General features: G+C 33.7%; 2 protein-coding genes and 1 long non-coding RNA gene across 5 annotated transcripts; 1 reads left to right on the forward strand and 2 right to left on the reverse strand.

The window, feature by feature from the left end:
• Positions 1–9293, reverse strand: LOC149422064 (C1GALT1-specific chaperone 1-like). 2 transcript variants are annotated; one of them, XM_089634276.1, is made up of 5 exons: positions 9236–9293; positions 8416–9102; positions 7213–7397; positions 5812–5996; positions 1–4487 (listed from the first exon to the last, which is right to left on the reverse strand). In XM_089634276.1, exons 2-5 carry the CDS (start codon positions 8969–8971, stop codon positions 4313–4315), a joined length of 1101 nt encoding a protein of 366 aa, XP_089490402.1. In that variant the 5' UTR covers positions 8972–9102; positions 9236–9293; the 3' UTR covers positions 1–4312. The 2 variants fall into 2 exon arrangements, with proteins under 2 accessions (XP_089490402.1, XP_089490401.1); XM_089634275.1 differs by having other exon boundaries at positions 8416–9292.
• A 966-nt stretch (positions 9294–10259) lies between these two features.
• LOC149422065 (uncharacterized) lies at positions 10260–11890 on the forward strand. The gene is made up of 4 exons (XR_016302524.1): positions 10260–10371; positions 10475–10615; positions 10773–10928; positions 11561–11890. It is a non-coding gene; the product is annotated as an uncharacterized LOC149422065 (long non-coding RNA).
• Positions 11891–13703: 1813 nt separating this feature from the next.
• Positions 13704–27525, reverse strand: LOC149422066 (tumor protein p63-regulated gene 1-like protein). Of its 2 annotated transcripts, XM_089634670.1 has the most exons (6): positions 27129–27525; positions 25390–25567; positions 22978–23154; positions 22212–22370; positions 17940–18073; positions 13704–16553 (listed from the first exon to the last, which is right to left on the reverse strand). In XM_089634670.1, the coding sequence occupies exons 1-6, from the start codon at positions 27346–27348 to the stop codon at positions 16342–16344; spliced, it is 1080 nt and encodes a 359-aa protein (XP_089490796.1). In that variant the 5' UTR covers positions 27349–27525; the 3' UTR covers positions 13704–16341. The 2 variants fall into 2 exon arrangements, with proteins under 2 accessions (XP_089490796.1, XP_089490797.1); XM_089634671.1 differs by lacking the exon at positions 22212–22370.
• Positions 27526–27544: the final 19 nt, after the last annotated feature.

Here is a 27544-nt window from a genome sequence, read left to right on the forward strand (position 1 = left end):
TTTGTATTTAGAAATAAAAATCTTATTCCACACAAGACAAATAATATGTATTAGTTTTAACAGATAAATAAATTTATATAAGACAAATCAAAAACATAAAAATGCTTACAACAATTAAAAAATACTAATGTTTAATGAAATACAGAACATAAGTTTTATTAAATGCAACCCCATATTATTATTATTCATATTTTAAACTTAAATTTGGATTTGAAGCCATTTGACCAAACGGAAAAATTATTGTTTTAATTCAAAGGTGTAACAAATATCTAGTACATTATTTATTTGTGTTTTAAACTAGAAAATACAGGCCATTATAGAATTAATTTTTTAAGGATTTTAGATTGATTTTTCGGATTAGCTCAGTGGTAGTGCAGAACCCCGGCAAGGCAAAGGTCCTGGGTTCAGTTCCTAGATGGGACTTCATCCTTTTCTGATTTCAAATTGCTAATATTGTCTTCAAAGATTAAACATTACAATTCGAAGTATTACTCATTAATTTATTGCAAAAATAAAAAACAAATTTTATTTGCTTAATTTATGTTAGTTCACAATTCATTCATTAAAAATAATATATAGTATATTTGTGACACGTTCCAGAGTGGAAGATACTCTCAGTATCTAGTGTAAAACCACCATTCAGAATTGAAACGTTTCTTGAAATGGCTTTAGCCTTGTTTGGTGACCAGATCTGAATAGCCAGATCCTTCCCCCCTCCTTCCTTTTCCCCTCCCCGCTACCTTCAACCTTACAACATACCCCAATTGGGGATGCCTCACTGATAGTCTCACTGGCTCCAGGTAGCTGGGAGTAGTCGGGGCTCTTGTGCGGAATTCACAAAAAAACAAAAAAAAAACAACAGCTGCCAAAAAAAATCCAGATAAGTCCTTAAACTTTTCAAAGAAAGATGTTCTTTACTCAAATATTTATTTGCCTATGTCGAAATAAATAAATCTAAATTCGATAAAAATTTTATATTGTATACCACAAAAAATCGGTATTACTAAAATTTCAGTTAACCGGTATATACATCTACTACAAAAGCACTTGATAATGAATTGATATGTTATTTTTTCAATTAGTTATACCTATTGTAAGTATGTCAATCAGACTTATTCCACTTATAAGTGGTTGAACAATCAGGCACATTTTTTCACAACACTCCTCATGAAAAAAAGCATAAGAAGTTACATTGAATTGATATATTATTTTTTCAATTATTCGTAAGTATGTCAATCAGACTTATTCCACTCATCAGTGGATTGAACAACCAGGCACATTTTTTCACAACATTCCTCATGAAAAAAGCGTATGAAGTCATTTTGGAATGCATAACAAATTCAGCAATCAATGACAGTAACATTGAAAACAAATTACCAATATTTGGAACTGGCATTTTTAAATGAAGGGTACATAATATATGTTATAATATGTAATAAGTTGTTTTTTTTCTTCTGCTTTGCAAAATTCCCCAACATTGAAAGTGCCTCATGTGTATATAAATAAAATAAAACATATACTTATTATTATTTAGCTAAAATACTCTTTTTTAATACTAACAAATCAAATGGACGGATTTAATTAAGATTAGATTCCGTAGCTAAAAAATGGATTTTATTTTATTGAGATTTACAATGAATGAATAAATAGTTGTAATCCCTGTAGAGCAGGGGCGTACAGACTTTTTAAGACGAGGGCCGAAGAGAATTTTATTAAAATTATGACAAAGATTGTCATCATTTTGTAAATCAATAAAAGTTATCTGATCATTTCAGCCACAATTCCAAAAGGTTTATTAACCCTTAAAGCCTCAGAAGGAAACTACTAGCCACAAACGTTATATTCCATTAGGGCCTTTGAAGGACAGATCTGACCGGGGTGGATATTTGTGATTTGTTTGTTGTTCAAAAGAGAAATAATTATTCTTCTCAGTTAATATTTATACTTGATTCCATGGATAAAATTTTTTAAATTGTCAAAGTGTATGATTACAAATTGGCGGAATTTTTGAAAATGTATTGACAGTTGAAAGTTGAAAAATTATTGTATGAACGGCATATAAAGTGAAGTGACAGTTTTCATATTAATTCCCTACAAAAAGGAATGTATTTTCTAAATATCAAATGTTTAGGTAAGTTTTTTGTTAACATTTTCATATTTGATATTATAATTTTATTAATTAGAAATATCAATGTTTATTTCAAACACATCTGAAAGGTAATTGGTTTTTACAACAACTTCAAAAATAAGAAATATAAGAAAAATACCACATTTCAAATTTCACTCCGTGATAAATTGTCATTGGGACTCGTAGATAAAAATATTTAAAAGCCTGAAGGGTTAAATAAATATAATATAGACACCTTTTTAAAATCAGCAAACTTTTCTTTGAAAATTCTATTGCTAAAAATAGATTTAGTTTGCGTTGAAAAGAAGAAACGTGACAACATAGAAATGCGGTCACGGGTCGTACTCAAAGTGATGGCGGGCCACAGTCTGTGCGTCCCTGCTATAGAGCTACCAATTTCAAACATAACTGCCAGTCATTGAAAAATCATCCAGTAAATTTGGCTTGTAGTTCACAGTACATATTATAAATATAAAAGCTACCCATTTACATAACTAAATAAGTAACAATCACATAAAATATTTAAGTACATTCAATTATTACACATAACAAGTCCTTATAGTAATTTGGTAGCGATGCAACAATTAAAATCCAAACGCATTGTAGCGCAGGTTTTCTATGACATCTTAAAATTTTTATCAGTTAAAATCGGCGATATTACAGTAATTATTTTATTTATTTATTGTTGTACTCGATGAAAGAATCATTCCATCTGGTCTTAAAATTTTTACTTCAAGTTCACTTACATTGGAAAATTTATAGATATTAATTTTATATATTCAATAATATTACTAGTCAATTTATAAGTTGACCGGGTATATCATCAAAATGACAATGCAACACGCCTACAAAAAGAGGTATAAAGTCATGAAACAATAACTAGGTTAAATAGGTAACTATTAAACTTAGTTTTTGTTTTATCATTTTTAATGACTCTATACCACTTTTTAAAGGTGTGTTGAATTCATTTTCGTGAAATATCATGGAACCAATTTATAAAAATACAGTTTATTTATAAACATGTTCTGCTCTGTAATTATTATTACGCTTGACAGCTGAAGGAATTATCAAACGGTAATCTCATCAGTTAGATAATGCCTTCAGAATGCGAAAAAGCTGTCAAGCATAATACATAATAATTACACAGCAGAACATGTTTATGACAAAACTGTATTTTTTTATACATAAATTGAATATGTAATAATATTAATGAACATGTAAAAGAAAAACTTAAAATTGAAATCTAGTTCTACAAATTAAACTTGTTAACAATAAATACATAGATATTATATGAGAAAAAATGCAATTTGTAAAGATCATCAGAAACACATAACTTATCCTATAGTAAATAATGAAAATTACCCTGGAAATAGACAATCAGGTTTACACCGAGGTAATCAGTTTTACATTAATTGGTTATGCCAAAAATAGAAAAAGAACAAATCTATTGAACTACATAAATAATCTCTCTATTAATTTTCATGCTACGATCCATAATCAGTATTTTATTCAAGAAGGATGCAAGAGATATGTGTAATGTATTAGGTTTTCGTTGTCAATCAATTGAGTAATGATGATTACAGTGAAACTCTCTTCTAAGTTTTATTACTGTAAAAACAAGGTATGAAAACTCCTTATATGAGGGTTTTGCTGTATAAGAAAATCTTGGTTTAAAGCAAGGTTGGAAAATATCATGATATTTATATTTATCGGTATCCGGAGAATCACAGTAAAGTTAAACATGGAGAAATGCAGGGATATCCCAGAAAAACAACAAGACACCTACTAAATTACATATATCGGCAATAAATATTGTGATATATATTGTGATACGTGAATATCCGTGATATATATACATATATGCTTCGAATCCTAGTTTAAAGTAAGCATTAACGAGGTAAAACTGTTACACGCTTCAGTTTGTTTTGATTCTCAGACTTAATATTGTATGTCCTATTTAAAAATGTGCTAATAAATTTCAATTGAGTAACAATTTCACAAAATAATGCCCGGTATCGTCTGTATTTAGCGAAATTAGCAGTAAGCGGAAATTCAAATAACGCTATTTATTAGTTATTTAAAAGATGGTTTCAACAATGAACCGTCAGTTAAAGCACGCCACTCGCTAAATACACTGGCCATTTTATCAAATCAGTTTATGGTATTGATTTAGCGATTATGAGATCATATTGTGTGCATTGCCTTCTTGGCCGTGTAATTGGAGAGCATGTACTCCAGAACCTCGGGCATGTTAGTCGGGTTGAACAGCTTGTTGGGTCCTCCAAGGCGCTTCCTGGTCTCCAGTTCTCTGGTGCCAAATATTCCCGGAATGGCCGTGGCATTCCCAAACTTGATGTACCTGGAAAGATTTTATTTTATAAACGCGATTAGTTGACTAGCTTTGTCTGACACAAAGCTTGCTATAGTTTAACCAAAAACAAAAGACCTTTACCTAGCGTTGTCCGGAAACGCGGTGCAGGAGGCGAGTGCGGCATGGCAAGTCACCAACGAACGCTAGTGAAAAATCACTTCCTTTCTGCACATGACCAAATGTGTGTGCGTGTGCACCTTAAGCGGGGTCTCCTGGGACTGTTTCCACAAACAATACGTTTAACATTACCTCGAACATTAGTGAAAAAAAATTGTTTTCGCCCACGTTCCGTCTCCCCCCTTTGTTGAAACATTGAGGCGCGGTAGACGTGACCATAGACATTTTGTCATCATTTTGTAGATGTCTGATGAGTAAGACGTGTGTGCTCTCATTCTCGCTGTCAACTGTCAAGATGAGTTTCGACGAGGAAGACGTTCTTGTAGTTTTAGCGATCGCAGAAATTACTGCACCAGGGAGGAAGCACAAATTTCAGGTATGACCTATGTACCTTCAGTAATTGAAAATAGAAGACAGTTTTGGTTAAAGTAATTTCTTCCTCGTCTCGGAAACTGATTTTGAAGAAATAGTTTTATTTACTCGGCCAGATATTAAAAAAAATGAGACGAAGTGACGTCATTTCACCAGAAATGCGACTCGCTGTCACATATGATTCCTCACAACTGGGTATTTATATACAAGCCTAATTACCACTTAAGAATCTAGAAACAGCAGCTGTCAAAAATTGTTCCAGAAGTTTGTTGGGCCCTATAAAAAGACTTTGTTTAAATATGAGTTCACGATAGAACAATCTCATCCATTATTAATTTACAATTTATAATTATTATGCTCGTTCAGTGGAAATAACTTCACTTTATGTTCCATGACAGACCGCACCGATTGGTGGTTGTCAAAATATGAAATAATCTCCCTACCTTCCCGTTTCGAATGCACAGAGAATTTTTCAATCGGCTGCGGAAAACACAAACATTGCGTTTTCGAACCAAAGTATAGGTGAGAAAGTATATGTAGCAATTTTGTGGAAGCGGTCGCTGGATGTGCGGCTTTAATTTTCTTGAAGTCTAGATAAAGTACTCCTTTGTAAGCAAATTTGACAAACAAGAGTTTGAAATTATGACTGAAACATTTTACTTTTCAATTAAATATTCTTTTAAAATAAGAATTAAATTGATTGATGCAACCATTTCCTAGTGAATTTTTAATAATATTTATATCAAAAATATGCATTATTAAATTGAATCGAATTTCGCCATGCAATGGATCATTTCACATAATATTTGGAGAAAAGACGTACCAGCTCTGCTCGTACTGGGCGTCGGAGGAGTTGAGCGCCAGCCCCTCCTCGCGCAGGAAGTCCTGCCAGACCTGCAGCTCCGGCACGGCGGTGGGCGCGGGGCGGTTTCCGCGCGTTCCCGACGTGAAGATGCGCAGCTTGTAGATCATGTTGTGGTATGTGTACATCTCCGTTGAACTGAGCACCTGGAGTAAACATTATTATGTACACATTGGTGAGGTTTTGAATGTTCTTGGACAGCCACACTATGAGTCTAGAACCCATGGTTTAGGTGCAATCTTTTTTTCTATGTTAAGTTAAAAGAAACATACATATTTCATTTTCTTAACTTAAAAATACACACTAAAAAAACCTAAATATTAGTGTTTACAACCTGACTTACATAAATATTTTTAAATTTTGCTTACTAATATTAGGTATTCATTCAGAAATTGAAATTTTCAGTTAATAAAAGTTAATACATAATAACAACATTTACAATAGTCCTCCACAGCATAGGTGAACTCCTAGTATAGAGGTTTATAAAGTATTGAAAAGTTTAACAGTTTCTGAGCAAGGTGAAAATAACTTGAAATAGTACTTTGTTATTTCTGTCTTTCAGGGTCTTTTTGTACATGTATTGTGAACTTGAGACGAATTAGTTAGCCAATCGATAACAGCTGGAAACAAACGGAAAAAAATTGAATTGTTATGAGCCACACTAGCAAAGCTCTTAGTTATGATCCCACAGGCCTGGGCGACGGACTGGTTGAAGCACGTGCGCATGAAGGTACAAGGTACAATCCCAAAAGGCTGGGCGACCTACTGATTGAAACATGTGCGCGTGAAGGTACAAGGTACCCTACGTAAGCAGCTCCTGTACGTTCCGTCGACACCAGTTCACTTCCAGATATTATTATATATATAAGTAATGACACGATTTTGAGGAGATATTAAAAAAAACTAATAAACTTAGAGACTTCTGCACACATCAAGGGGTAATAAATAAAAAAAAGGGTAGAGATAATAAAGTCGATCAGGGAACATTTGTCTTAATTGGGCCATAGAAATCTGAGCCATGTGTGTTTTAGCCCCATCTCGTTGGAATCGCAGATCTCCCAGATTACTTACGTCACTCAATTGTTGCTGCAAGAAAAGCAGCTGGAAACTTCAGAAATATACTACATCAGTGTATTGCTGCTAAAGGCCACCATTGCGCTGAAGTGGTATTCAAAAGTTAATGAAAAAAATGGGATTATATACAGATCATAATAAAAAGGTTTTAAGTAAGTTTATTAGTTTTTTTTATACTTCCTCAAAACGGGGCTATTACTTCTGCCCCACCCTGTGTAGATAAAGATAAATATTAAGACACTGTAAAGTAAGCAAGAGATTTCTTTTAAATTAGGAAATTAAATTTACCGGGAAAGTGATAATTCTGGAGCCACAGCACTTAGGCGGGTACAGTGCTCTGGTGTTGTATATGGTGAACTGCTGAGTGGATCCTGGGAACATCATCTTATCGAGGTCGTAGCCGATGAAGGCGGAGAAGCCGTCCTCGTCCCGCGTATCTACCGGATAAATGTTCATGCTACGCAGATGTTTTCCTGAAAAAGGACAAGAATAGTAAATTCATCTATACTTCCCCACCTTCCTCTTCCCCATCTCCTTCCCCTCCCCACTACCTTCAGCTGCACAACAGACCCCAATTGGGGATGGCATAGTCTCACTGACTTCAGATGGTCGGGAGCAGTTGGGACTCTTGTGCGGTATTCACAATAAAAAAATTCCATTCTTTACATTACCTATCTCACTAGGTGTAAACTGTTCTGAGGCAGGTAATGTAAAAATGTAGTAATGTAGGATGATTGATAAACATTATAAAAATAGGTGTGAAATACTTGTGCTTTTGTGCATTATGATGACCTCTATAGCGCCTCACATTGGGCAGAAAACGTTAAGGAGTCGATATCATCTGCAACGGGTCTTATTGAAGCACAGAATGACAGGTGCTTAACCGGATTCAATTAAAAAAGAAGTCATAAAGACCATACTGAAAGTACCCATAAGAATGCCTTCGATCGAAATTTGAAATAGTTTTGATCTACCAAATGTACAGAAAATATATGCCAAAAATATACTATTGAAACCATAAAAAATACAGAATCTTCTACTAGACTGCGTATTCATCACACACAAATCAAAATGGTTCCAAGATATAAAACCACATTAGGACAAAGAAACTACATTTATTTTTGCAACAGAACTCCACAATCTCCTTCCTCCAGATAAAAAACTAATATGTAGAAAAGTTTTGTACAAATCAAGAATAAAAATCTGGCTGAAAGGGGTCAATGAAAAAACATTAAAAACGATATAGAAGACTAATAAAATAGACCTAAATAACTTTAGTCCACCTCAGCACAGGTCATCCTAGTGAGGAGTACTAAGAAATACAATTTAATGTACATATATTCACTATAATATTTTGTGTGTACATTGTTTAAATAGTCACTAAAATAAAGAATTAAAAAAATTATAGCTAAAAAGAATTCATAACAAAATTATAAAAATCCCAGACAATAGCAGTCTTCAATAGGGCAATAATTATTTATAGATAGTTACCCAGGTACATATCCTCCTGCTTCCAATATTTGCCCCCCTGGATACAGGCCGTGGTGTTCGGGAACATGTCCCCCAGTCGCCGCATGGCCCCCATGCTCAGCACGAAGCCCGCCAGCGCCATGTTGTATGACACACCCCAGAAGCTGATGGTGTGCCCCAGGTAGTGCCCCTGCCACGGATCCAGCACTGCCACCATTCGCCGCAGGTTCTCCGGGATCACAAACATGTCGTCCTTCACAAACAAGGCCCATTGGATATGAGGATAATCCTTCACTATCTTATTGATCACATCACACAGCAGATGAAATGATGATGTCACATTGGATTTGCTAGCCGGAACGGATGGTTTGTAGTTATCAGAGTTTTTACTATAGAATATAACTTCATTGCACGATTTTGACCATGTTTCGTTAACGGCAACGACATTCTTTGGATTTGTCGTATAAACGACACATATTATGGAAACTATTCGATGTAACCATTCTGATTCTGTTTCTCCGTGAATATCAGTGTATCGAAGCTCATCGTTATTCAAAATTTGTTTGCCAAATCCCATTTCTTTGAACCAGCTGTCATAAGTTCTTTGGTGAGAAGTATTTATTTTGTAACGATCAATTATACAATTTTCGGAGTGCTCGTGAGAGAAATATCTATATTTGACATGAATAATAACAAAAAGGCCGATTCCTAAGCAAAAACCAATGATAAATGTACGAAGAATATAAAATTCTGGAGCCATATTATCTTCTACACAAAAAATCAATTTAAGAATCGAAAGAACAAACTCTTAATAAACTAACAAAGCATTAAAATTCTATACCAAAAAGTCCCAATCACGGATGAAAGAATATGCAAGAGAAGATAATAAGATATCACATTTTCACAACAAACGAATGTCAAAACAAGTCATAAGTCAAAGTCGTAGCCAAACGTCAGAGAGAAAACCATAGATATTCGAAATAGTGTTAAAAAAATATATTCAAAAGTTCTTGATTTGTTGGTGTACTTAAATTATTTTGGGATGTGAACCGTTTAAACCAGCAGCCATATAAATATTGTAATGTTCCAATGTTGTACCGCGCTTTTCAGATTTTGGTTTGAAAATTTTTCATAATGTTTTCATCTTGAGGGGTTTTATTTATTTTTTATTCTATTCCATTACTGATAAATGGCTTCTTCTGACGAGACTTATTGCAGTGAAGTAGACAAAGGTAATCGTAATTACATAATAATATACCAAATGTGCCTTTGAGGTGATCTTGCACAAAAACGGCGCTATACAAATCATCCAAATTTTTTTCGACTTTATGTCCGGGTTAAATCTTCCCTACAGGAAAAACTAAACCTTTCCACACACTTTTCCACAAATGATCATCTAGTCAATCCACATTATGCAAGTGCATTATATAAGCATAATAAATACAAAACAATACAAGAACAACTTGTCAAATCAACAGAGATAAAATGGGAAAATAATTCACCGACTCCAGATATTTTCATATCAGAGGGTTCGGCTCAGTAGAACTTCTAATTGGACCCATAAATCCTACTGATCCCTCAATATAAATATTTTAAAAATCTTTCGTAATCCTACATGTATTTAAAATGACTGATTTTTACATTTTTATATATAAATTCTTTGACAGATCTAATACGCTTAAATTTTGAATGAGAGAGCTAGGTATATAGCCAGTAGCAGAAATAACAAATGGTAATATTTTTATAGTCTGAGAATGCCAAATTCTTTTACTGTAATTATTACTGTACTTAGATAACATTTTATTCAAAGAGTGTAAATAAACCTTGATTTTGTTTGTAGCAAATAAAATTAGAAGATCTTCTCGGATAAATAGAGGAAAAATAAAATATTGGGGCATACAAGAAAAAGAAAATAAATATAGAAAAAATTGGAGAATTGAGGAAAAGGGTAATAAATGCAAAAAGAAAAGTACGAAGGTACGTAGAACACAATTGAAAAAAAACAGTTATCTCCCAAAAGCTCTTGCAAAAAAACAGTACAAATGCTTGAAATAGGATGTAATTATATATTTTTTTGTAGCTACTAGTGAAAAACATTAGTAATGAGGATTATGTTCAAATTGATTGGAAGAATAGCAAAATCGTGTTTCAGAATAAAAATCATTACGATGAAGAACAAAACAAATCAAAGAAAAGAGGGCGTCCAAAGAAGACAGATCAGGTGAATAAAAAAACATGGTTGTAGATGTAAAGCTAATATTAACCAAAAAATGCTTGTGGGTGATATACCGTGGTTGGTACCGCCAAACTTCAGGAGGTGATTATTACAATATTCTAAACTGTCTAAGTATAAAAAATAATGTTTGCATTGTTTTCAGGAAAAACATGCACGAGAAAATCTCATGCAATGGAGTAAGCAAATGCACCAACATATTTCCGGACGACAAGTCATTGACTGTAAAAAAGCTACACATATTTTATCAGAACTGAAACAAATTAGAAATGTTTGCACCAAAAATAGTTGTAACATGCAGGTTTGTAATAATTCATATCGATAACCTGATCAATCCAGCTGAATTAATTAATTGTTCATTATGACAATACTTTCTAGTCGAATACCTGCTAATAATGATGTTGAAAAATAAGAACTTTATTTTCAGAGTGATAGGTTCTCTCAGGATCGAAATATTGCTTGAAATGGCTTTAGCTATGGTTGGTGACCAGATCTGAATAGCCAAAGACTTCCCCAGCTTCCTCTTTTACATCTCCTTCCCCTCCTCACTCTTTTCAGCGACACAACATACCCCAATTGGGGATGCCATAGTCTCACTGGCTCCAGTTAGTATGGATTAGTAGAGACTCTTGTGCGGTATTAACATTAAAAATAAATAAAAAATTAATTAACTTTGTGGTTATTATACTATAGAATGTTGGTTAAACTTTTAGAATCTCTGGCCACGCTCAATACAAATAGTCAAACAAGAAAAGAAAAAAAAAACCAAACTGACGAAATTTTGATAGACAAAATTGATTTTTAAAAAAGTATATTTTTTAGTAACTAAGCCAAATCAAAGTGATATTTCAAAAAATATTCATATCAAGCGTGGCCAGCGATCTGAGAAAATTATCACATGCTGAACTATAATTTATAAAATCAATTTTTAAGGTTTGGGAAAAGCTGGATCACCAATTGAGTTATATTGTGGATGAACACTTGTCAAGGGCGGCTACAGACAACATGAATCTTCTGAACACTAACGTTGTGGTTCAACAATCACTTGAATGGGATATGGGACAATTACCGCTGGAAGCAATGAATCTTGGTAAAGAATCACAGAGTACACTAGATGAACAGCCTCGAGTCTATCAGACATCACTTGCAGTGCATGAAAACTTATCAAGTGTGACTATGGATAATACGAATGTTCAAAATACTCACCAAGTCAATGTTCAACAGTCAGAAGATTGGCATAGAGGACAATTCCCGTTGCAAACAACAAACTCAGCGGAAGAATCACAGAGTATTCTTAATGAGCAGTGTTCCAGCTATTACAACAATAATTTTTGCTCTCAGAAACCATTGATGCCATATGAAAACTTACCAAGTGTGACTATGGATAATACGAATGTTCAAAATACTCACCAAGTCAATGTTCAACAGTCAGAAGATTGGCATAGAGGACAATTCCCGTTGCAAACAACAAACTCAGCGGAGGAATCACAGAGTATTCTTAATGAACAGTGTTCCAGCTATTACAACAATAATTTTTGCTCTCAGAAACCATTGATGCCATATGAAAACTTATCAAGTGTGGCTACAGACAGCATCATACAGTGGACTGATGGAAGCACTGATCAAGTCAAGGTTCAACAGCCAGAAGGATGGGATAGGGGACAATCAACGAACCCCGCTGAAGGATCACATGGTACACTTAATGAACAGTATCCCAGCTATTACAATTGCTCTCAGAAACCATTGATTCAAGATTTTGGAAACTTACAAAAAACAGGAATATCACAGAATATGCAAAATGTGAATAATCATTGCACCACTAATTATAATAATTTAACAGAATCTGAAACGCAGTGGTTATTTGCTTCACTTAATATTCCAAATTATTGTGACTCTATTAGACAGAGCTTTGAGAGCATGAATATAATAGATCTTTCTCATTCGCCGGATGTTATTCCGGATTCTCAAAATATTATATCCTCAATAACCCAGCCTGCCATTTTGAAAAAAGTTACAAAGGTCAGTCAAAATCGTAATTTGAAAAGGGTAAGAGATAAACTTGCAAAGTTAAAGATCTCAAAGCCAAAGAAAATGAGAAAAATAAAGGATGGTCCAAAACCTCAGTGCTTTCCTGTGAAGGACAGTAATAATTCCATTTTAAGCAATAATTGTTTGAAAATCTTGACAGAAAATGAAAGCATTAGTATAAACCCAATGAGTAAAGGAAGTTGTGCTAACAATACCCTTCAGGGGCCTCAAAATAATACGCCTGCTACAAAACCCATCAACGCTTGCAAAAAAAAAGTCCAATTCAGTGCGCCATTTGTATCGGGCATAAATTCACTCTTAATATCTTCTCAAACAGGTAATAAGACACAGGAACCTTGCTCAGTAAATCAAATTCAAGAAGTTAGATCAGTATATCAAACACAAAAATTTCACTCAGCAAACCAAACTCAAGAATTTGGTTCAGAAAATCAAACGCAAGAACTTGGCTCAGTAAGCCCAACTAAAGAATTTGGTTCAGAAACTCAAACGCAAGAATTTGACTTAGTAAGCCCAGCTCAAGAATTTGGTACAGAAAATCAGACACAAGAACTTGGCTCAGTAAGCCCAACCCAAGAATTTGGTTCAGAAAATCAATTGCAAGACCTTGGCTCGGTAAACCAAACTCAAGAGAATGATTCAGTAAATAGACAGCAGAAAGAACATTTGACAAGCAATAGTACTCCCTCAACTTCAAAGGTTTTACTTGCCTCTATCAATAGCTCTTTTAGTTGGATTAAAAGTATACAAAGAGTGTATAAAGTCGATCCTACAGAATTGACTCCATTAAGTACGTTACCCAAGTCTTTCCTGGATGATCCTCTTGCAAATCTACCAACGGAATGGGAGGGAGATTTCGATATTTGGTAAAAAAAATATACATTTATTGCACTACTAAAAAAATACAAAATATTCTTTTGAAACCATGTAGTAATTTGTGAAAACATACATAGATAAAAGCAAAAAAATGATGCTAATAAAACAAGAACAAATAAATTTGAATGATTTATTGAATAATAATATAGACAAGATAGATACATCATCGGTGTAAGTCTAATAACGCAGAAGAACGATTTGTCAACATGTTCAGGAGTGATTAAAAATCTTGCAATTTCGTCAATAAAATAAGATAAAAATAAATTTATATGCAGTTTATTTTGTGTTCCTGTTTTTTATTAGAAAATTTTTCTTACTATCATTTGCATCTATGCAAAATTAGTTGTGGCACAAGCGATATTGCCATAAAATTATTTCCATTGGATCTATGGATATATGCTGTCTTGCATGCTTCTTTAGTGGAGATGAATCATTAGCGGGACTGACTTTAACCGAGTGCAAGGAGTCTATTGGCCAAATTAAAAAATTTAATGTGACAATGCAGCTAGTGTATTGGCTCAAACGTGGTATTGAACTTACACAGAAGATAATATTTATATATTTTATGCTCATAATATTTCACTATGGTAATTAGAACATGTTTTATTAAAACATTATAATATCTTAGCCAAGACGCTACGTTTTTTCCGCAGGAGTAAGCAGAGGTGATGAATGGAAAACATTTAACGCATCCACTGTATTTAACAAGTAGTTCCTGAAATTTTAATTTTTGTGTTTAACAAACCCGGTAGACGTAATATCCAAAGGCAAAATGCATGTATAAGGTCGACACTGCAACTGCAGTACTTTGTGGCATGCGTGGGCACAATTCTTCAACACTGCAAATGCAGGGTTCAGGATTCTAAGGGTAAGATGCAGTTTGAGTTGAGGACTCGTCTTTACAAAGGAAGGGAGAATAGTATAGAGCCATAGCATAGATAAATAGTAAGTATTAATACTGTATCAGTTAGACATTAGAAAACCCTTAATGTCCAATTTATTTAACAAAATGTTCTGTCAGTTCAAATGTTCAATCCAATAAGTTATTATAAAAAGTATTTCAGAAGAGATATTATTACATACATACATACATCAAAAAGGTTAATAATAATAACACTAATTTTTATGGTTTCCACAAAGCCACAAAATAGGCCGATAATGGCGATAATACGTAATGAAACGATCAGACTTCAAATTAATTTTCCTTATACATATTCATAACATACCTTTCAATTCACAGAGAAAACCTCCCTTCCGAGTATCACTTCAAATATAAGAAGATAATACGCATTTTCTTAAGCCGAAATGGAAATTTTCTACAAAACAAAAACATTTAATTTATAAATTTATTATAGTACAAGGATATAGACAAATACAATACATTACATCTTGCGCCTTGTCACTCGACAAAACCACATCCTGGCATTTCATTTCATAAAATTGGGAATATTAAATAAAAACCAAATTATTTTATAATAGGAATGTGTAACGCTTCTCATTATAAAACTTAAATAAATAGTTGACGTGCATTCTAAAATTACTATTTTATGAATTTCCCATATTACAAAAACATAAAAATACTATCTTGTCGTCAATAATAATTAGCAGATTTATTTTTACTAATTAATACATTTACGTTGAAATGGTTAAATAGAGATCATTTTGTTGATTTGGTGCATTTTAAGACATTTAGGATATGTCAAAGGAAGCTAATATGGTATAAATATACATATAATGTAACATGTTGGTTGCTTAGAGCTATTTTAGCACCACTGAATTAATTCAAGTAGATTAGCAAAATCAACCTCAAACGGTTAGGACAACTTAATTCATTATTGTGTGTATATTATTAAAAAAAAAATCAAAATTAAACCATTACAAACACATTCACAGCACAACTTAATGGGTAAAAGACTTAAATACCATAAACATTCTAATAATTGTACAATGCAATCTATTGATTGGCAATATCTCTCTAAAACAGGTTTAATATATATTATATATACTACCGCGGTAAGTAAAAACACAGTGTCTTCCTTGAGTTTCAAGGGACACACTGTGTTTTTACTTACCGTGGCAGTTTATTTGTACATAGGTATGTATATTTAAAAAATAAATAAACTAAGCTTAAGTTTAAATCACATACATACACAGCAATGGGTAAAATTTTGTAAGAATTAAATATTTTTATAAACATTATCATAGAATACGATATGGTGCCAATTGGCAATATCCACCTCAAATGAGATTAGAACCAATTCATTAATTATTATGACAAAAACATTTTTTTTTTAAATAAACCAATCTTAAATCTACTTCACATTTACAGCAATAGGTAAAAAAAATTAAGATGGAAATGTGATAAAGGCTTACCGCTGACAGATCCTTTGTAACCTCTCTCTCGCTTTCTCACAAATGACACACATAACAGAAAGAGAGGTTACACAGTTCTCAGTGGCAGGGCCAAAATCATTATTATTGTAGTATGCATCTTTCAATTTGTTTCAACTAATTTTCTAGTCTCAAGATACACATAATTGTTTACAAGATTAAATAATTTATTTTGCGTGACATTTGCAAAAAAGCTGTAAATAATATTAAAACTAATTTAGGTACATAAAGCTTTAGGAACTATAAAACAACTCATTTAAAATTAAGTAAAAACTATTAAAAAAAACTCAAACACAAGCTAACACTTATTTATTCATTAACAATGGAATGCCGATTATTCTTTGTGACGGTAGTTAATTCGGGGGAACACGCAAGTAGTTGGGCAGATTCTTTGAGGATATTTAGAAGCTGAATTTGCCGCGGACCTTGAAGAAACCGAGGGAGTTCTTGTTGTGGACGAGCGAGGTGAGGCCGACGTAGTTAGGCAGGATGATGGGTGCGTGCACCACCTTGCAGGGGGCTTCGCGGCCCTCGCCGATAGCCTCCACGGCCGCCACCAGCTTCTGCCCAAAGTCTTCGCAGTCGTACAGGCTCTTTGCTGCTTCTGGAGTATCTGAAAAGCAATGCACACATGAATTTGGTTTATTATTCAATTCTGCATTGTCTTAAAATCCATGCACACTTGAATTTGGTTTATTATTCGTTTCTGCAGTGTCTAAAAAGCAATACACACTTGAATGCAGGTTCTTTGCTACTTCTGGAGAGTCTAAAAAGCAATACACATTTGAATTCAGATTCTTTGCCGCATCTGCAGTATCTGAAAAGCATATTTATTGTAAAATATACAATTATTTATTTAATATCAGGTTCTTTGCCGTTTCTGAAGTGCCTGAAAAGCAATACAAATTTGAATTCACTCTCTTGGTGGCTTGGGATAGTATGAAAAGCAAAACATATTTAAATATAGGTTATTTTCAGCTTGGGAGAGTGTGAAAAGCGATAAACAATAGAATGGGATTAATGCTGCTAGCTCCTTAGAGCAGGCTCCATTAAAATACCTGTAGAACAGACTCAGCATGCCTACATTGCGTCTGTGCATTAGAGATGGCAATCGGTCTGTTAAAAACAGATTGTCAATCAGACAGAAAGCAATATACATTTGAATTCAGGTAAGTTGCAGCTTTGGAGTGTCTGGAAAGCAATACATCCACATTTTAATTCGGGTTCAAAGCAATACACATTTAAACCGGTTAGTAGTTGAGTTGAAAAATGCATCGGGTTCTCATCCAGATGTCGTGGGTTCAATTCCTGTCAACTAAGTCCTTCATCGTTGCAAAAGAAACATTTTACGATTGTTATGGTGTTAGTAGGAGTTTTTAAATATTTGTAGGCAGGTAATGTTTGTGGTTACGCCATTTACACACACACGTACAGACACGACCGCTGATACTATCAGGTATACTTTGTTACAAGACTTTGGAGATAGTATTGTTGTATTCCGTAATTTCCAAAATACCTTGTCTCCCGTCGTACCTCTCACCGCTCGTGTATGTTGTTAGTACTATGCATGTTTATAAATATTATGAATTTGCAGTCATAATTTTCATTTCAAATGAAAATATTGTTATTCCCATTAAGAATTGACATTGGTAGGAAGAAATTTCCACCTGGCAATATGCCCAATTTAATAAAACAATTAAATTGATACAATAATGAAAACCACACATTTTTCACATATTATGTAAGCAAGTTATTCTCTGTGGAAAAAAGGATAGTCTGGTTATAGTGATTTGTTTTTGGGGTATTATGCCGTGTTGCGCTACCAACTTCTTTAGTCAACGTTTCGGACAGCATTGCAGTGTCTATCATCAGGGCACATGTGTAATTTTGATAGTCTGATTATATGGTGGAGGAAATGCAAACAGATGCATAAAATTAGTTATGATCATCTTTTTTTCGAGACAAAAAAATATTTTGAAATAATTAAATTAATAAATACCTTTGTGCCAAAACAGAGGATGAGAAGAGAACGTATTTAGTGGAATTTCTTTATCAAATGGATTCCATTTCTTCAAGAATGACAATGGCTGGCCACGATTCCACATGGCCCTCACTCCTCGCATGTTTCTGTTACTAAAATAAATAAAAACAATGCTAATCAATTAAACCAAAAATACTAATTTCTGTTGTGTCTGTGATTCTAATTGTAACTCTGGATTAATTTAAATGTCATTTAAAATTATTTTCATTTTAGAAATTGGAACTGATGTGTCAAAAAAGAGCACTCCTTTTCTAACTACAAGCACCAACTTACATTAGGAAAGAATATAATAATGCACAAAATTGTACTGTGAATCTGTGGATAATGTAAACAATTAATTTCAACAATTAGAGATAATGATATCCTCACTGGGATCTCTCATGCTGAGGATTCCATTTACATATTACTAAAATTTAGCAGTATTGATAATACAAAGTAATTATAAATGTACAGGGTGTTCATGGATAAAGTACACAAACTTTGGGAGGTTATGATGCTAAATGGTGGTAGAAGTACAAAAGATAAATTGATTTTTTCGAAATTCTTTGTTTTTTTTCATAGAAAAAGATTATTTTTTGCATACAAACAATTCAACTTTTGTTACTGAAAACTACATTAAAACGATGAAATTTCTAAAAAAGTTTTTCTTACCTGTACTATATTGTGTAGAATCACCTTCCTAAATTTGTGCATTTTACCCATGGACGACACCCTGTGTTATGTGGTGTTTTTTTCTCAAATGATTATAAATAAATAACATGGTGGTTTATTAGTGCAGTTGAATGGTTTCGGTTTCAGTCTGTATTTGGTGTTAGTATATTTTCTATTTCTGATTTACCTATTTTTCTATTCCAGCTTTTTATTTGAGATTTGAATGTTTTAATATTGTTGTGAGTTTTGAATGAGAATAGGATTTTGTTGTATTGTTTATATACAGGGTGTCCGGAAACTCGTAGTACAAGCGGGAAACTGGTGAATCTACATCACATTTGGAGTCGATTTTGTAGTATATTTTTTTTTTATTTGAGCTTTCGTTATCGAGTAAATCGAGTTTGAAGTTGATTTTTTTTTTTTTTTTTTTTTCTTTTTTTAATCAAATTCTTATAAATTATTACTGAAGATCAAAGTACCCAACTAATTAAAACTATTTGAAAGTAAAACAAATGAAGAAACTCGGATTTGAAGCATTATTTTGAAATCACCCTTCATTTAACCCGGTGTAATCATAAAATATTTCTGCTCTGCAGGGTTAAAACATCTGTTATTCAACCCTAAACACCAGAAAAAACTTTAACCCTAAAATAGCCGAAAAATATTTTTTTTTGGTTTTTTTTTTTTTTTGAAAATGCTCAAATCAAAAAACTTTATGTTTTTTTGGGTTCCCCATGTGGTGTAGATTCTCCAGTTTCCCGCTTGTACTACGAGTTTCCGGACACCGTGTATATATATAAAACCGACTATCTCGTGAATTTTCATGTGTCTACACTAAAACATACATATTACAATAATTTTTACAAATAACCTAGGATTATCTTTTATTTTAGTATCCGGGTTTACCCAGAGTTTCACCAATTCTTTTTAAAAATATGGAATGAAAAATATGACATTTCATTCATTAAAAGTTAAATGATTATTTCATAGAATCATAATGAAAATGATGTTGTCAGCTGAAAATATGTCTGTTGATTTACAAACTCCAGACGGTGCAAATTTCATGATCACTTTATGGGAGTTTTTTGGTGAAAGCTTCTGCTTTGCACTGATAAGTACTCACCTAGTACCTAAATAGATTAATGAGTCACAAAGACATTGAATCGAAACAATTGTTTAAATCATCCAAATGAATGATCGTATCGAGTGTGATTTTTCTGCTTCAAGGCATTCAAAAATGGAACATGACATCGTTTAACCCCTAGAGCCTCTATTTTGCAATGTATTTCTGGACAAAATGTGGATTGCACGGGAAATATTTTCGCATTACATTCGATTCCAGATAAATTCGGTGTTTTTAAATGTATTTCAAAAATAAAGTACTGATTTTGAAAGCAGATGAAATACCTACTCTTTCAGATTTTAGTATTATAAATCAAAATTTCGAACACAAACATAGATAAAGTTTTTAAAGTAACTTACTGATGGTTTTTATCATAACTGAAATAACCACTGCACACAAAACTAAAAAAAATATATTTAATTAGATAAGGTATTAAAAAAGTTACTGTCACTTCACTTCTTTGTTTTATACAGAAATATGATGATGTTTCAAAGAATTATTTTTAATTTTTCAGGAGAGTCTGTGGTAGACTTTTAAATGATATAACAAAGCATGGTATTTTCTCTTTCTAAGGCTAGCTTTAGACTTGTAAGTTTTTTCGTAAATTTACGACTTCTAGCCAATGGGCATATTGGATTTTCAAAATGCAATATGCCCATTGGCTAGAAGTCGTAAATTTACGAAAAAAATTACAAGTCTAAAGCTAGCCTAAGAGTTTTTTTGTTTTTTGTTTTTGGGGTGTTATGCCGTGTTGCGCTAACTCCTTCTTTAGCCCTGATGATGGACACTGCAATGCTGTCCGAAATGTTGGCTAAAGAAGGAGTTAGCGCAACACGGCATAACACCCCAAAAACAAATAACAAAAATACTTTTGGCCGTGAAAATCTTAAATCATATTAGCCTAAGAGTGTTTAAATCATGTATCTCACCATAATACAAAATGAGAAAGCAAGACTTTATGAGTCCGTGTCAGGCTGGGAGAAATATCTTCCAAAATTGCTCTAGGGGTTAATTAAAGCCAGTTGTCGAAACAGGTAACTGATTTACAATCTTATTACTGGTGGCCAAAAATAAACTAAAAAACTATTACACACTTTTTTAAAAAGGGAACCACAATACGTACAGTAGTGATGAATCAACTGAACAGAAGTTTCTACATCTTTGTACTAATTACTCGTAAGCAAATTTATTTCATCTGAAATTACACATCAAGTACCTTACCTGAGAATAATTACGTGCTGCTTTGTTAGCAAGAACCGTACAATTTGACAAATAAAATACATAGTCATATTCTACAAAATTTGCTTTATAAAGGCAGGAAAGCAAAAAGTTACAATACATACATACTGTATAGAATACTAAGCAATGCGAGCGGAAATTATTATTTCATGCAAAACTTAATCACTTTACTAAGTGCAGATGAGTTAAGTCAAAGGCTTGAGTGGGGGAAATCACAGCTAGTACATACAGTCAATTCTGTTCTCACAAGGTTTTCAAATAACACGGTCCACAAAGCTAAATGATAATATGCATCCATACTGAGAATTGAGTTGGAATAGAATCGAATCAAGGTAAAATTTCAAGTGATGAAAGTGATTTCATACCAAACATGCAAAAACGGGAGAGCGACATGTACATTATATGTACAGTGGAAAGTACCTCCCCTTTTCCTGTGGATAGTCTTTTTTACATGGTATTCTGTGGTAAGTATCTAAGCACTGTGTAAAAACAGAATTAAGTGTAATATGTAGTGTTAATTATAATTTAACATTCAAAAATCTAATGGTTTAGACTATTTTTAATGAGAATAATAATACAATAATTTATTGATTGAACACAAGTATCTTTGTATCAATAGGTTTAACCAATTGAACATAATAATAATAATAATGAGATAATTTATATATAACCGTTTTTGTGAGAAATCACTTTAAGGGCGCTGTTCTATCTCCGGTGACAGATTTTTAAATTTAAAAAAAAAAAAAATCAGTAGGAATTGAACAGCTAAGTAAGATCTATTGTGAGGGGCTGGGCGGTTACTCGGCTAAATAACCAGTGACGACATGTGGAAGTTTTTTAAAAAATTGTTTTGAAAAAACATCAAAAAAGTCAATGGAAAAAAAAAACAATACATTTATTACTCCAATTGAAGTCGGGGATCACTGGTAAAGTAAGTCAAGTAATAACACCCTATTTAAACAACCAGGGGAATTCTATTGAAACATTTTAGATTTTAAAAAATTGCAAACATTTCAGAAGGTTTTTTCCTACACTCCGCACAGAATACTCAAAGACGACGAAGGGAAGCCTCCTGTGGAGTTAATATTGTAAATGGTGCTGATCATGCATAGCGGTTACTTGTTAGTTTATAACTGTGTCTATTAGGAGCAAAGCAAACTAAATTAATGACAAAAACAGCTATAAATAATAAGTACATGGCGGTAATGTGATTGTACCTAGATTCAAAACTTTTGAGATCGATTGGTCCAAACTTCTTGCTGGATTCTGCAGATTGGTTTTTGTAATCCGTAGCGGGAGCCGTGCTGGACGTGAAGCGGTCCAAGATACAGTCACGCACCACCGAGGATACTCCGTTGGCGAGGCCGTTCAGGCGACTGCCTCAACACAACACAACTCCAAGTTACACAAGTGGAATCAGACAAACCAAGATACAGTCACTTCCTCAACGCAACTAAGTCACAAAGGTGATAAGATGATTCACGTAGAACACATTGCAATTAGACTCAGACTTGGGAAGAACACTAATTCAGTTGTCAAATTTGAACTTTGTAACCTATGCAAGAACCTTCTAACTTAAATGCCAGTTTAAATAAAAAAAATCATGTTTTTTTCAAAATTTCAAATATAATTATATAAAACTTATATATTCAGAATCAGCATTTGTTGATCTATGTGAGTATGTATATGTTTTTTAAGCCATAATATGTTTCACTCAAGTTCCTTATTGCGCCAACAACAATATGTAAAACTGACAGATCGTTGTTTTTATTCATGATACAGAAGATAATAATAATGATTGTAAAATGTGTCACGATAGATAATTAGAAATAGCTATATTATTTAAATATTTATAAAAATTGGCACAATCAATATTTTCCACTTATAATGATAGCAGTAGTAGGTTTTCAAATATTGTCGGGTTATTCGTGACCCAGGATTTTTTTAAAACAAAATTACTAAAAATGTTGATGCAAAACTCACGGAATAAAGGATGACGGGGGGTAAATCAAGTCTCCGATGGCCACCGTGTCCAAGTCCTCCAGGTGGACCTTACGGAAGTCCAACTGCTTCAGGGCTATGAAGTCATACTTCACGGTGATCAGGGCTCGGTCCGTCAGCGTCACGAGGCGCTCCTTCTCGTTGTCCCAAATGCTGATCCTGAACACACAAATCAGCTTTTAATCTTGTCCTGTGACTGAATCATACAAGAAAAATTTATTAGCCCGTAAAGCGATCAACAAACCAGCTCAGAGATTCATTGTGCGCGGCTTGATTTAAATTTTTGTTACTCATCATTTAAAATGCTAATCTTGTTCCGAAAACTAAATTTTTTATTTTCATCATTGAAGACAATATTAGCGACTCCAAAACGAAAATTTAAACGATTTTAAATTTATAAAATCAGGAAAAGATTAGGTCACATCTAGGAATTGAACCCTAGATTCTAGGAATCTAGGAATGCTAAGATCTAGGAATTGAAAATATTCGGTCACATCTAGGAATTGAACCATAGATGCTAGGAATCTAGGAATGCTAGGATCTAGGAATTGAAAAGATTCGGTCACATCTAGGAATTGAACCCTAGATTCTAGGAATCTAGGAATGCTAAGATCTAGGAATTGAAAATATTCGGTCACATCTAGGAATTGAACCATAGATGCTAGGAATCTAGGAATGCTAGGATCTAGGTATTGAAAAGATTCGGTCACATCTAGGAATTGAACCCTAGATGCTAGGAATATAGGAATGCTAGGATCTAGGAATTGAAAAGATTCGGTCACATCTAGGAATTGAACCCTAGATGCTAGGAATATAGGAATGCTAGGATCTAGGAATTGAAAAGATTCGGTCACATCTAGGAATTGAACCCTAGATGCTAGGAATATAGGAATGCTAGGATCTAGGAATTGAAAAGATTCGGTCACATCTAGGAATTGAACCCTAGATGCTAGGAATATAGGAATGCTAGGATCTAGGAATTGAAAAGATTCGGTCACATCTAGGAATTGAACCCTAGATGCTAGGAATATAGGAATGCTAGGATCTAAGAATTGAAAAGATTCGGTCACATTTAGGAATTGAACCCTAGATGCTAGGAATATAGGAATGCTAGGATCTAGGAATTGAAAAGATTCGGTCACATCTAGGAATTGAACCCTAGATGCTAGGAATATAGGAATGCTAGGATCTAAGAATTGAAAAGATTCAGTCACATTTAGGAATTGAACCCTAGATGCTAGGAATATAGGAATGCTAGGATCTAGGAATTGAAAAGATTCGGTCACATCTAGGAATTGAACCCTAGATGCTAGGAATATAGGAATGCTAGGATCTAGGAATTGAAAAGATTCGGTCACATCTAGGAATTGAACCCTAGATGCTAGGAATATAGGAATGCTAGGATCTAAGAATTGAAAAGATTCGGTCACATTTAGGAATTGAACCCTAGATGCTAGGAATATAGGAATGCTAGGATCTAGGAATTGAAAAGATTCGGTCACATCTAGGAATTGAACCCTAGATGCTAGGAATATAGGAATGCTAGGATCTAAGAATTGAAAAGATTCGGTCACATTTAGGAATTGAACCCTAGATGCTAGGAATATAGGAATGCTAGGATCTAGGAATTGAAAAGATTCGGTCACATCTAGGAATTGAACCCTAGATGCTAGGAATATAGGAATGCTAGGATCTAAGAATTGAAAAGATTCGGTCACATTTAGGAATTGTACACATATACGTATGTGGTTTTAAACAAAGAACTTTTTTAATTTTTGAAATTAAAAAATTTGTGTTGCCGTTTATATCATGCAAGGTAGCATTCCATCGCTCTATCTTATTAATCAATGATTTAACCTGTATCTATAATTTATTGTGTTGCTGAAATAAAAATGTTTAACATGTAACTTGAGTTTTTCATTTTCTTAAAATACTTTAGGCTAATAAATGGGGTAGGCTCCGAATGACAATTATAGACATTGTCTATGGTCGCGCCATTTTTTTGAGTTTCCTCTCTCCTCGTCGATGGTGTGTGACATAGCATTATCGCACGCATAAAATTTGTCTAAATATCGGCGTATCTATGGTTAAATAGAGGACCAATTTGTTTCATACCAAGAGCCCGAAGATATCGATGTAGTGAGTGGTTTATTTAAAGGTTTGCTTGAATAATATATTGGTGAAGCAGATTTTCAAAAACAGAACCCACTCTCAAACTTACAGACAGATGAAATACCAAACGGTTGAGATAAAACAGGACTTCTGGCAGGGGTAGGCAAACATGATCCGCCACACAACTCTCTTCATTCACTTTCACATATAGTCTGAAACGACTCAAGTATTTGATACTCTTGATGGAACCGTGAAATAAAAAATGGTGATAATATTATTTACTCTGTCATGAGCCAGGAGCCAATGACCTGCCCATCCTGGTTGGGGAATATAAGTGTAGAGTTGCACTCGTCAATAGCCGACTCCACTAAGCCATTTCTGTACGAAAAGTAATCCTTAGGATTCTCATTGGCAAATGGAATATGGTACATTGGCAGGACGTGTCTGTTTCCCGTTGTTCCTGAAAGCAAATACATATGCATAAAAGTCTCTCTCGTAACTGCATTGCGTTTGAAAGTGAAACAGTGAAAAAATGATGAAATATGTATAACATAGTCCCAGAGAAAGGTCATAAGTGAAGTCATCGATGATTGCTTACGTAGAAAACCTCCTTGTATGAAAACAAAAACACAGAAAAAGACAGAAGATACTAGAATGATGATGTCATGTACAACCTCTTTCTGGGACTACTTTATGTGCCTATTGAAACAATGAAAAATGATTTACCCAGTATGAAATGATGATGTATGAAATAAGTATGTGTACCTCAAATTTGTACCTGGTGAAACAATGAATGATTTACAAGGTGTGCAACATTAACATATGATTCGACTAAATGTGATGTGAAATAGAATATAGCTTGAGATAACATATTTGGCAGATTAATCAAATTTATTACACAATAAAAAAATTTAACAGATAAACATCATCTGAAAAATTATTATGACATTGATGAATTGTTTTTGCCTCTAGTTTCATGCTTTAGAATAGACCGTCCTAATGTTTACTGTTATTATATTAATAACATATTTACTGATTTGCACATGTTTTGTCCATGTATATTAACAACAATATTATCTGTTGGTGTGGGTAGGTTACATAAATATACTTTCGCTTATGGTATATGTATATGGTCAGCTGTTGTTTCTTCAAAATGTCGCGGAAGCCAGAGAATGATTGCGCAAGAATATCAAGAAACATACATATTTGGTGTAACCACAAATGAAATACGCAAAAAGGTAGGTTGTTTTTAATTGTTGCTGGAATTTCAATAGCAAGGAATATAACATTCTTCTTATTTCATATTGTGAGGGCCAAATGGGAACATTAAGGTCTATGAGAAAATCTGAGGACTCAAGCAAGGCCCTGTGGACCTCATCATTTCTGTCAGGAAATTGATGGAGCGGGGGATTTGTGGACTACAGGTTCGGCACTGTGTTGACACATCACAGAATCTTTAGTATTAGGCGATGTGTAGGGTGCGTGATTGTGCACTAGTATTGCACTATTTTGCAGCGCCTTGCATTACCTGAGTGTGGCGATCACTATCCTCACATTTGGTGGGGCATACAATCTGATATACAATAAATTCAGCATCCTGCTTAGTAAGCAAAAAAATGAAAAATATCACTTAATTACTACAAGAAACAACTATTTATGTCGGGGAGTAAAAAACACATTGAAGTTCCACTTTTTCCCAATCAAAAGTTAGGTTTGAAGGATATGATATGTGCATAAATTATTAAACTAACCCAACCTTAAAACCTATTTTGTTTTATGTCTCCTCCGCCTTAAATAATTGTTTCCAGTATGAAGTTGAAATTTAATGTTATTTTTTTTTAATTTGTCGTTAGGCGGAATTAGGCAGCTTCAACCACATTTTACTTATTTGTGATAATTATGTGGGCTGACAGACGGAAGCATTATATTAATTCGTTATTACTGCATGATACTGTATTATTTGCACAATTGTGATAATTTCCTGTGCAATAATTTCCAAAAATGAATGAAGTCGCACTCACCACTGTTAGTCGGAGACACGAGAGGTGAACTAGGGCCAGCCACAGATGGCTCCGCATCCTGTGAGCTGGTGGACGGCTGCCCTCCGATGGAAGAAGGGACGAGGGTGGCCGGGGTGGATGCTCCGATAGTGTAAACCTGACTCCTGCCCTGCGAGCTATTCAGCTGCAATGTGCCGCCGCGAAATTCGTCTACGTTTTCATCGTCGATTAAGTGACTCATGACGAATATGGATAAATACTTTTCCCCTGCTGATTATAACAACTGTTGCCTAAGATATTCTCGTTCTTCTAAAATTAGTAATATCAATATTTAATTTGCGAATATTAGATCGATTTTTGATCCGTAAAAATACGACAAAAACAATATCTGACGACTGACAGACGAAAATTTCAGTAATTTGACAGATTGATAAAAA

This window comes from Hesperophylax consimilis, chromosome 8 (genome assembly GCF_061612785.1).
Source record: "Hesperophylax consimilis isolate HC1 chromosome 8, BYU_Hcon_1.0, whole genome shotgun sequence".
In the NCBI taxonomy this organism is placed as follows: domain Eukaryota; kingdom Metazoa; phylum Arthropoda; class Insecta; order Trichoptera; family Limnephilidae; genus Hesperophylax; species Hesperophylax consimilis.

What these genes read in the sequence shown, in the direction of transcription:
- LOC149422064 (XM_089634275.1), bottom strand. Translation starts at nt 9,154, where the DNA reads ATGGCTCCAGAATTTTATATTCTTCGTACATTTATCATTGGTTTTTGC. An exon ending in GCAGGAGGATATGTACCTGG is followed by an intron (nt 7,398 to 8,415) that starts GTAACTATCTAT and finishes GTCCTTTTTCAG; the next exon opens with GAAAACATCTGCGTAGCATG. An exon ending in GCCCAGTACGAGCAGAGCTG is followed by an intron (nt 4,488 to 5,811) that starts GTACGTCTTTTC and finishes AAATCTTTCCAG; the next exon opens with GTACATCAAGTTTGGGAATG.
- LOC149422066 (XM_089634670.1), bottom strand. Translation starts at nt 27,348, where the DNA reads ATGAGTCACTTAATCGACGATGAAAACGTAGACGAATTTCGCGGCGGC. An exon ending in GGCTCCTGGCTCATGACAGA is followed by an intron (nt 23,155 to 25,389) that starts GTAAATAATATT and finishes TTGTGTGTTCAG; the next exon opens with GATCAGCATTTGGGACAACG. An exon ending in CCCCCGTCATCCTTTATTCC is followed by an intron (nt 22,371 to 22,977) that starts GTGAGTTTTGCA and finishes GTGTTGAGGCAG; the next exon opens with TCGCCTGAACGGCCTCGCCA.